Source organism: Asterias amurensis, chromosome 3 (assembly GCF_032118995.1).
Source record: "Asterias amurensis chromosome 3, ASM3211899v1".
NCBI classification, from domain to species: Eukaryota; Metazoa; Echinodermata; class Asteroidea; order Forcipulatida; family Asteriidae; genus Asterias; species Asterias amurensis.
In genome coordinates this window covers 14,563,289-14,575,274 of record NC_092650.1, presented here as the reverse complement: position 1 = coordinate 14,575,274, position 11,986 = coordinate 14,563,289, and the positions used below count along the sequence as shown (strand labels likewise).

The 11,986-nt window shown below is 37.5% G+C and overlaps 1 protein-coding gene across 3 annotated transcripts; it reads right to left on the bottom strand.

Moving 5' to 3' along the window:
• Nucleotides 1–1,358: 1,358 nt before the first annotated feature.
• On the bottom strand, nt 1,359–11,984 carry LOC139934702 (uncharacterized). 3 transcript variants are annotated; one of them, XM_071929067.1, is made up of 5 exons: nt 11,793–11,984; nt 9,358–10,099; nt 8,074–8,209; nt 7,246–7,378; nt 1,359–5,683 (listed from the first exon to the last, which is right to left on the bottom strand). In XM_071929067.1, the coding sequence occupies exons 2-5, from the start codon at nt 10,065–10,067 to the stop codon at nt 5,598–5,600; spliced, it is 1,065 nt and encodes a 354-aa protein (XP_071785168.1). In that variant the 5' UTR covers nt 10,068–10,099; nt 11,793–11,984; the 3' UTR covers nt 1,359–5,597. The 3 variants fall into 3 exon arrangements, with proteins under 3 accessions (XP_071785168.1, XP_071785170.1, XP_071785171.1); XM_071929069.1 differs by having other exon boundaries at nt 11,805–11,984; XM_071929070.1 differs by lacking the exon at nt 11,793–11,984 and adding an exon at nt 10,809–11,023.
• Nucleotides 11,985–11,986: the final 2 nt, after the last annotated feature.

Below are 11,986 nucleotides of genomic sequence, written 5' to 3'. Positions count from 1 at the left end.
TACTACACTGGTCCTATGGGAAAGTTGACATTTTGTGTCATAATTTCCACATTATGAAAGTGAAAGCTGGACAAGTTTTGAGATGTCCCCCCTTTCATCATATCAAAAGTTGATAAGAATTAGACAGTACAATCTCCATAAAATATAAGATTTTATATTTTCTTCCATTGAGCTGTGTACAAATCATGCCTGCAGGAAGTCCAGGCTCTGGATGTGGCTCTTTTGTAAACATGTGATGTCACAGGTCACATCGTCTGTCATGTCTGTATTAATTAAGAAGCTTGAGCCATCGATATCGTGTTTCATCAATATTTTGCATTTACACAATGAGCTCGACACACACACTTAGGACACCATTATCTCTATATAAAGCATACAGATTAAACAATACCAACTATAGTGAATGACTCACAGTCTGATAAGGTTTCCATGGTGACAAATATTCAATGAGGTCGGTAATGGTGATAGATCCTTTTTTTCGGGGAAAAACAAAAATCATAAACAAAATTTTTAAAAAGGAGGCGGCCCAAGACAGTGGACACTATTGGTAATTGTCAGATCAGTCTTCTGACTTTGTGTATCTCAACATGCATAAAATAACAAACCTGTGCAAATTTGAGCTCAATTGGTCCTCGAAGTTGCGAGATAATAATGAAAGAAAAAACACCCTTGTCACACAAAGTTGTGTGCATTTAGATGGTTGATTTCGAGACCTCAAGTTCTAAATCTGAGGTCTCGAACTCAAATTCGTGGAAAATTACTTCTTTCCCAAAAACTATAATGGCACTTCAGAGGGAGCTGTTTCTCACCCATCAACCTCTCCCCATTACTCGTCACCAAGTAACGTTTTATGCTAATAATGAATTTGAGTAATTACCAATAGTGTCCACGGCCTTTAAAAAGGCAGCGGATGGAGACGCTCAACATTTTTATTTATTTATCTGGCCTAAGCTTTGCTGTGGAGACTTTATATTATAGCATCACTTGTCACATGCTGTGAACAAAAGTCTGAGTTACATGTAAACAGAGAGCTGTAATGTGATAACCAGATGAAGATTCCTTTTGAAGTCATTGAACACATGATGTTGGTGTTGTTTTCATTCATGATGAGTAAACGAAGGATGATCTATTTATTCCAAGATATTGGCACTTTTGCTGTTGGATGTGTCACAAATGAAATGTCTAGTTGGTAAGACATTGCTCTAGGATTACAAAGGTCAGGGGTTCGAATCCCACCCGAGTAATTCACCTGTGATTTGTTTTATAGAGCTCGGGAACGTACCAAGTTTATACAGTGATAACACACATCAGTGTTTATTGGTAAAACCAAAATTAACAAAAAATACCGAGAAAGAACGGTCAACTTTGAGGTCCAATCGCCAAAATGATGAAAGAGTAATATCCTTAGTTTTGAGATCAGCATGCACTTCAATATTTGATTTGAAAGAGCAAAGATACAATAACATATGCATCCATCGATCAATAAATCATCGGGCTTTTGTGGAGCACCATCATTTTAGTTGCTTTTTCCAAGGCACTTAGCAAAGTGAAGGAAACTTTTATGAGTTCATAGAAATTCATGTGGAGATGAAAAGTGCAAATAAAATGTACTAAATATATGTGGTTACTTTTGAAGATATCAGTCTTAGGCTGGCTTTAACATACATGATATAAACAATGAACAAAGGCAGCCAATTAATTTGTATGTTGTTAAAAGCAAAAATATTTATTGCAAAAAAAAGTACTTTAGAAGTAAAGTTCAAGACCACTTACTTATCTGTTAAAATATATAATAATTAAAGCACATGAAACATGATTCTTTGAAGTAAGAAAATATAATGAACAAATATTTCAAAAACCCTAGAACTATCACCGAAAACTAAAAGAAAAATAGGTATGAAATATACATGACCTGATTCTGTTCTATTTGTTGAAAAAAATACCACTTAATAGTTTGTTGAAGTTACTTTCTTTCAATCCCTCAGTCTCCTGAGAAGCAAGCTAGTCGAAACGTAGAGACCAATTCAAGAACTGACTTCGTGTTAGTGCAGTTAATTACGATCCTATAAGCTTAAAGGATTTGGGTACTTTTTCAAAATGTCCATAGATTTACATTAAACTTACAGGGTTTGAAGATAATGATAGTGGAAAGCTTCCCTTCAAATATTACTTACTGAGGTGTTGTAGTTTTTGAGAAATTAATGAGTAAAACAATGTCATGAAAATACCTTTGTAAATGTTTAATATAATTTTCGTCTCATGAGACAAAAATTATTTTCATGACATTGTTTTACTCATTTCCCAAAAACTACAGCACTATCATTATCTTCAAACTGTGTAAGTTTAGTGTAAATCTGTGGACATTGTGTTTTTTGTCCTACAAAAGTTACATAGACCCTTTAAGTAGTAGTTGCAGCAAATTTTCTACACCTTCCGCCTGGGTAGTAGTTCAAAAGCAGGACAGTTCTTTTCAGAACCGAGTCTCCCAAACATCCGATAAATCTACTTTGCAGTTGTAGAATAAAGAAAGACGGTTCTATAAGAACAAACTCTACCTGGCAAGTAGATACACTATGGTGTTACCGCAAATCAAATTATACTTTCTTTGGGAAAATTATCCATAATTACTTCTATAGGTAAAGGTACATGTACATTAAAACATATACAATGTACATTAAATGTTGGTCCAGCAGCCTATTTTAACATTGGTGCTTCATGTTTACAGTACACAATTTATGGCCAACAAACTATGGTGTTACCGCAAACCAAATTATACTTTCTTTGGGAAAATTATCCATATTTACTTCTATAGGTAAATATACATGTACATTAAAACATATACAATGTACATTAAATGTTGGTCCAGCAGCCTATTTTAACATTGGTGCTTCATGTTTACAGTGCACAATTTATGGCCATTGGTTTTTGACTCCAAACAGGTTCATGTGACTGGATAAATCAGTTAATGGTTACCTTCAATTTATAAGCAAAAGACAATAAGCTTTCACCTAACTAGAGACAATGTAAATATAAAACAAAATTTCTAGCAGTTCCCAGGGCCAAATGTCATAAAACATGTAAGCGGGCATGTTGTGCTTACGGACGAGCATCCGTAACTCTTAGCACAGTTTCTATTTCATAAAACTGTTTAAGGTAAAGAAAGGGTAAACGCTGGCTTAGCCGCGGTAAGCACAAGAGTGACGTAACAATGCAAACTCATGATGAACGGCATGTGTGCCTATAAATGTTCTACTAGCTTTAGAAATCATGGTGAAATACTTTTATGCTTTTAAAGCCAGTGGACACTATTGGTAAATGTCAAAGACCAGTCTTCTCACTTAGTATATCTCAACCTATGCATAAAATAACAAACCTGTGAAAATTTGAGCTCGATTGGTTGTCGGAGTTGCGAGATAACTATGAAAGAAAAAACACCCTTGTCACACGAAATTGTGTGCTGTCAGATGCTTAATTTCAAAGCCTCAAATTCTAAATATGAGGTCTCAAAATCAAATTTGTGGAAAATTACTTCTTTCTCAAACTACTCCACTTCAGAGGGAGCCGTTTCTCACAATGTTTTATACTACCAACCTCTCCCCATTACTCGTTACCAAGTAAGGTTTTATGCTAATAATTATTTTGAGTAATTACCAATAGTGTCCACTGCCTTTAAGCACTTTTGTTTTGCTACAAAGCACACCAACTTACCTAATAGTAGACAGCTTTACGAAATTTGGCCATGTAAACAATTAGACATCCACTGTGCGGGGTTATAAAACACACTCAATACTTGTATTAGGCCTATTCCTTGACTCTTTGAGAGTCTTTGATAATATATAATAATAAATAATTATTTCAAAGGTTATAATTTGATTGGTCTAAAGCCAATCCATATTTTAAAGAAAAAAAAATACAAAAAGTTTGCTTTGAGTTCCCCCAAAACATAGCCATAATAAACGCAATCAATACTTGCAACCAAGTTGACACCAAAAGTGACATTATAAACATTATGATAATGAAGGCGTTGCAAAAAATAAACAGAAATGGCTGGACCATGTCATATTTTCTCATGTACTTTTTGTAGGACAAAAAACACAATGTCCACAGATTTACATTAAACTTAGACAGTTTGAAGATAATGATAGTAGAAAGCTTCCCGGAAAATATTACTTGCTGAGGTGCTACAATTTTTGAGAAATGAGTAAAACAATGTCATGAAAATAATTTTCGTCTCAGTGATCATGAGACGGAAATTATTTTAGTATGTAAAAACGTATTTTCATGACATTATGTTCCTAATTTCTCAAAAACTACAGCACCCAGCAACTAACATTTTAAGGTACGCTTTCTACTATCAATAGCTTCAACTGTGTTAAGTTTAATGTAAATCTGTGGGCATTGTGTTTTGTGTTACAAAAAGTACCCAAATCCTTTAAAAAGAGTTAATTGTAAAGCAATACCGGCAAGCAAGCTACTTTACGACACTCTAATACGAATTTGAAGAAGAAAAAATCACATCATAATTACTACATTTGTAAATATACTATCAAGAATTGTACACAAATCCAGCCCAAATAAATCTGAGACATTGCCCCTTATTGTAATACCATAAGCTGATAAAAAGTATTATTTTGCAATTTCTATAAAACCTAATATTTCATGTTTTACAATGCACTGCACAGATTGAGCTGTGTACAAACTGTGCCAAACCCAGATACACATTGTCAACATGTGACACTAACAGGTTACAAGGTCTATAAAGCATTTGCTAGGTTTTGCTGTGAAAAAAACATTTGCAGATAATTAAAATCAATATACCATGCCAGATGTACTTTCACAACACTTCATGTACATACACATAAGGGAATCAATGTGTGGTGAAGAGGTTTTCAACTAGTGGTTTAAACCCAACGAGGCCTGGACCTTGATAATTGTACCGAGGTATTTATGAATGTAGGTTTAATGCACGTACATTTAGACCTACATGTACACATGGCATTACCGCAAACCATTATACATGTTGAGGTATTAAAATACCTCAACATGAAAAGCCTGCAAAATAGAACGACATAGAAGTAGCATCTAGTCGTACTTGAAGCATTTTGTAAGTAGCCTTGACTTCCTGGGGGCAAGTTAAACCCAAAGATAATAAAATTTATAACCTAGTTGAACACAGTTCAAACCAGGGCCCAATTTCATAGAGCTGCTAAGCACAAAACTTTGCTTAGCATGAAATTTCTTCCTTGATAAAAACAGGATTACCAACCAAATTTCCATTTGTTGCATATTGCTTGTTACTGGTAATCAGCTGTGTGCTTATCCTGAAAATCACGTGGAAATTTGGTTGGTAATCCTTTTTTTTATCAAGGCAAAAATTTAATGCTTAGCAAATTTTTTATGCTAGGCAGCTCAATGAAATTGGGCCCAGTTGATTTTATAAGGAAATTGGACAGTTTATCCAGATGAACCAGTTGACCTCAGAATAACTAGGTTCAACTGAAATGTTGACCTTGGAATGCAATGATTATCAAATAAATCACCATAGAAGCGGCCCAGTCACGATCGGAGCCGTTTTGTGGTACATGTATATGAGCTAATTAGTCATACTCGGAGCCGATAGTAATGCTCATTTCACTGCCAATGATCTGTGTCTGATGAAACCACTTATTGGTGTCTAATACAACTGCAGGGAATATAGAGAAAAGAAAAGGGAATAAAAAACCAGTTAGATAAATGTGCGATGCATTAAAGGTACTGTACATGTATGATAATTGTCAAAGACCAGTATTCTCACTTGGTGTATCCCATCATAAGCATAAAATAACAAGCCTGTGACAATTTGGGCTCAATTGGTCATTGAAGTTGCGAGAAAATGATGAAAGAAAAAACAACCTTGTTGGACGAATTTGTGTGCTTTCAGATAGGAATAAAAGACTTCTCGCTAGAAGTCTTTAATTATTTTAGTGAGAAAATACCTCTTTCTCAAAAAATACGTTACTTCAGAGGGAGTCGTTTCCCACAATGTTTTATACTATCAACAGCTCTCCACTACTCGTTACCAAGTCTGTTTTTAAGTTAATATTTGTTTTGAGTAATTACCAAACGTGAACCTTCCTTTTAAGTATACAACCCCCTTCCAGACCTGATACTTCACAGAGGCAATGGATGCGATTGCCTCCATGCCCACTGGTCATTGCCTTGGTGCCCTTGAAGTGCCCCAGTAGAAATTTACTATTTCCTCATAGGGTGCCCTTTACAGAGGAGAAATCATCACCTTGGTGCCCTTGCTCTGGAAGCATACAGACCTGCCCTTCTGCCCTCTGACCATGAAAGGTCTACCACCATTTGCCACATATGAAGCATCCCATGGATTATTATTATTAATTAATAGCAGTAATATTATTATTATTTATTCAGCCACGACAACAATACAAAACACTGCACAACAATACTTCCAGATGGGCTTGCAGCAACAAAAGCAAAGCAATTAGGGATCCTGCTCCCTCCCTGAGCTGCCACCTGCTGGGCCCACTTTCATATAGCTGTTAAAGCCATTATACACTTTCGGAACAGAGAAAAAAATAAAAGTTCACAGATTTACGAATAACTTACAGGGTTTGCAGAAAGTAATGGTGAAAGACTTCTCTTGAAATATTATTCCATGAAATGCATTACTTTTTGAGAAAACATTAAAACAATTATCAATTCTCGTCAGCGAGAATTGCGGATTTATAGTAAACACATGAAACGTGCAGAAACAAGGGTGGGTTTTCCCTTTATTTTCTCCCGACTCCGATGACCGATTGAGCCTAAATTTTCGCAGGTTTTTTTTTTTTTATAAGTTGTGACACACAAAGTTTGGGCTTTTGGACAGTTGGATAATCCTGTTTACCGAAAGTGTCCAATGGCTTTAAGCAAAAAATTTGCCTTGTGTTGTTTTTCACAGAACTCTGGAAAGCACTGAGTATACAGAACTAACACACATCGGTGTAATAATACTGTATGGGTAAAAACCAAACTGAACATTCAGAAACCGCTACTTGACAAATTTCTCTGCTGAGCAAAAAATGAGTTGGGCACCTGTCACAACATTGTTGTTCGGCTGGTATGAGAGGCGAGAGCTTTACGCACACCACGACTCGACTATCTCACAACGGCAGACCATTAACAACTTATCCACACGTCTTACATGTCAAAGAAAGAGTTGATTCTAGTTTGCATATAAGACATACACAACAAACTTACTGATTTCACCAGGGTGAACTTCGACCTCTAAGATATTGCCACATTCCAGGTAACACTCGGGAGGGGGTTCCAGCGTCCATCTTTTGTGACCTTTGATCTGGGCTTGCCAGGATGGCAACTCAACATTGTCTATCTGTATACAAACAAATTACACACATTTAGGGTTGTTCTTTGTCAGTTCAGAATATGAAAATCTTAAAATCTTTTTATAACTTTGAGGTTAAAGCCATTATACACTTTCGGTAAACAGTATTGTCCAAGTCCCACACTTCGTGTATCACAACTTATATATAAAATAACAAACCTGTGAAAATTTAGGCTCAGTCGGTCATCGGAGTCGGGAGAAAATAACGGGAAAACCCACTCTTGTTTCCGCACGTTTTGCCGTGTCATGACATGTGTTTACTATAAATCCGTAATTCTCGCTATCGAGAACTGATATTATTTTAATGTTTTCTCAAAAGGTAAAGCATTTCATGGAATAATATTTCAAGAGAAGTCTTTCACCATTACCTTCTGTAAACCATGTAAATCATGTGTAAATCTGTGAACTTTTTTTTTTCTGTACCAAAAGTGTATAATGGCTTTAAAGCCTTTCCTCGCCATTTACAAACTTTTGTTTGAACTGCGGTCATAAAAGCCTCTAATCCCAAGCGATTTCCTCCATGCCATTTTGGTCATTGCCTTGGTGCCCTTAAATGCTCACAGTAGAAATTTACAATTTTCTTCATACAGAAAGGGTCCCCTATACCAAGGAAAAAATGCCTTGGTGCCCTTGCCCTTTCAAAAATAAAGTGCATACAGGCCCGTTGATTGTGTTGTACTTACATGCATATGGGCTCCATACCCCGGGCTACCCATGAAGATCCAATCGGTCTTGCTTGATTCAGACTCTGGGGGCAGGAAGTACGGTCTGCGGTAATGCTGCCTTAGGACGTTAGCTGCTGCTGAATCACAGTTACTCCTGGAGACAGGTTGAAAAAGTAACACATAACTGACAGAATACTACTAAGTGGATTTGAAGCTACTTTGTCAAGATGTTGAGTATTTAACACCCGTTTCAGACAGGTGTGCCAAACCAAACAATAATAATATTTATTCGGGCAAATTTACAAGCACATGTACACACATTAAAAATGTTTAAGAAAACAAAGTAAAACAACAGGAGAGCATAAAAGTAAAAAGTAAAAAAACTATCGCCAAAAGGTGTATGTCTCCTAAAAGTTTAAATGTGTGTACTAGCTAGCCCATGACAGTTTTTACTAGACTTTTAATTTTAAAGGCAGTGGACACTATTGGTAATTACTCAAAACAATTCTTGGCATAAAACCTTTCTTGGTGATGAGTAATATAATGGGGAGAGGTTGGTGGTATAAAACATTGTGAGAAACGGCTCCCTCTGAAGTGCCATAGTTTTCGAGAAAGAAGTAATTTTCCACAAATTTGATTTCGAGACCTCAGATTTACAACTTGAGGTCTTGAAATCAACCATCTGAAAGCACACAACTTCGTGTGACAAGGGTGATTTTTTCTTTCATTATTATCTTGCAAGTTCGATGACCGATTGAGATCAAATTTTCACATGTTTGTTATTTTATGCTTATGTTGAGATACACCAACTGTGAAGGCTAGTCTTTGACAATTACCAATAGTGTCCACTGCCTTTATGGGTGAGGTCTGGCTAAGGCTTTAACACTCTTTTCAGACAAGCATTCCAGCGTTGTGCCAAACCAAACTAGATTAGGAGCAACTCTCTAGGTCGACCCAAATAAAAAATTTGTTTCAGACAGGCAAAATTAACATGACATTGGCTCGGATCATGACAAGATCGGCGTCTGAACCAAGGCTCTCCAGTGTTTCAGACGTCAAACTTTTCATGTACTTCAGGCATTTCTTTAGTCTTGGAGTAAGCCTTTTCCTTTCACAGACAGCGCGGCCAACTCATCAACCGCCCGTACACATCTGACTTAGCCGACTCACGGGGCGGTGAGTGGGCTAAGTCAGGTGAGTGTATACAGGTGGTCGATGTGGCCGCGCTGTGCGTAAAGGAAAACAAAAACGTCTTTCACCAAGACTAGCATTTCTTCAGAGAGTTAGACTAAAAGTACCTACCACCCAATATACCAAGGTTTGGACCCATCTGACAGGTTGGCTTGCTCTGGTGTCATTTCAAACACTTCTTGTAGACTGTCAAAACTGGATCTATATGGGAAGAACTGACAATCAGGAGAGGTGCCCTCCAGCACAGGGCTATTTGGGCCGTAAACGTCTTGGAAAAACTGAAAGCTGAGATGCTCCTGTGCCGTCCAATTCTTGGCGCCGTCCATCACAACGACCGGTCTCGCCGAGTAGGCATAGATGCTCTCAAATTCTTCAGGGGTCAAGCCCGTCACCTTCTTGATCTCAACTACATCTCTGCAGATGGTGCAGTTGACAGGGGATCGGAAGAGGTCCAGGACCGCCTCAGGAGCTTCCACCAAACAGGCTTCAGTGTCGATGTTTAGGTTCATGATACTTCCCATCCAGACTGAACTCAAGTCCCTGTGTAGGCGTGTCACCCTTGGCGAATCCGGGAGTAGACTAGCCGTGCCAAGAATTATAAAAACACCCAGAAGCAGAGCTGTGAGTAGTACAGTTGTGACAATGGTGCAAACAACAGTGACAACTTTGGACTTTGATTGCGTTTCAATCATTCTGTGAAGTTTCTGACAAGACGGCAGGACAGCGATCTGTTTGTCCGTGACTCCGAGCTTCTTGAGTCTCTGATGGATATCGGAGAATCTTTTCCGGACATCGCTCTCTGCCTCTGTATTCGACATCATGGATATGGAACTCTACCAAGTTGGTAGTGGACCTATTTGTTTTGGGTAAGAAAAAAGAAAAAAATAAGTTCTTGCAACCAAGTTTGGACCACCATATATGAAAAAGCAACATCTCCTGCAAAAAGCTGCATACCTCAGATAAGTTGACCACTAATATTAGAGGTCTTTTTCACAGCATTTTTTTTTTTTTTTCGTGTACAGTAGGCCTATTTTGTCACTCCCTGCTCTGTCTGTGGTTAGTGTAGGCATTTGTACACAGGTACCAACAAACACAAACTATTCACTCCAACCCTATGAAATACATGCAGGCCTGATACCTCACAGAGGCAACGAAGGCGATTGCCCCAATGCCCCGGGTCATTGCCTTGGTGCCCTTGAAATGCACTCAGTAGAAACTCAAGTTACAATCTCCTTGATAGAGTGCCCTTTACATGAGGAGAAAATGCCTTGGTGCCCTTGCCCTTTTAAAAAACGAAGCATACAGGCATACACATGCATGTTGGAGCAGTAGAACCTTCTTCTTTTACCTGATTGAGGAACAACGTCCCTTTTATTACATTCTGACATAACTAAACTAGTCCAAGTCCCAAGTCAATGTGCGTACGTTCAGTTTCCAACACATACAATCACTCGGTACACTGCATTTATCATTGTTTATGATAATATAAAATGTTTAACAATTAAAGGCACTTGACATTGGTACAGTCATTACTCAAAATAATTATTAGCATAAAATCTTACTTGATAAAGAGTCATGGAGAGCTGTTGATAGAATAACACATTGTGAGAAACCACTCCCTCTGAAGTAACGTAGTTTTTGAGAACAAAGTAATGGATAATCTTCCAGACGTCGCCACCAATTTATCCGCCGTTAATTAACTCCAAAACTACTGAATTTTTTTCTTACCTGAGAAGAAGGGTTACCGCATATATACATCCAGAAAAAAAAAAGAGAAAAAAACAGGCCGGAAGTTGGTGGCGTAAAATTTGTCGTAAAATTTTTCCAAAGTAATTTCTCACTAAAATATTTGAATTTTATTTCGTGACCTTAGAATTTGATTTTGACTGAGGGTTGAAATCAAGCATCCTGAAATCACACAACTTGTGCAACAAGCATTGACAATTTTTTTTTTCTTCCATTATTCTCTCCCAACTTCAATGGAACCTTCCCATGAAATATGCTAATTACATTCACGCATGCGTACAGACCCTGTTGGTTGGCAAACACCATAGAGTTGTGCACTAAGCAGACGCGCAATTGCGTCTGCGTCACGCACCTATTAGCCGTGTACAAAAAACAGTGCAATGTTCCCTCATTTTGCCAACCAAAACGTTAGTGCGCACGCACTACGTGCAATTTACATATTTCATGGGAAGGGTCTACTCAATTCAACGACCATTTGATTTTGAGCTCAAGCCTTCACTGATATTATTTAATTGTTATGAATGAGAATTGAGATACACCAAACCAAGTGAGAAGACTGGGCGCTAGATTCCCTTTCTCGAAATTTTGACATTAATTTATGATTATCAGTCATCTATCTAGAATCCCTAGATCATACATCTAGATGACCGATAATGTCAAAATTTCGAAAAAAGGGAATCTAGCTAGCGTCCCAGTCATCACCACTGCACTGGGTCTCTACTCTAGTAATTATAGATAGTCTACTCTATAGTATACTACTAGACCAAGCAAGATATGTCAATAGAGTAAAAAATACTCACAAACTTCCTCACCAGCTAGTCAACTCAACAACTTCCACCTATCTATTGGTATCTACAATGATCTAGGACTGTAGGAGATCTAGTACGAACGAAAGTTAAACGTGTCAAACTGCACGATCGATTGCAAACTGCTAACCTACTTCAATGACTTCCGGATTTATTGCCACATTTTCATTGTTTTGTTTACGTTAACA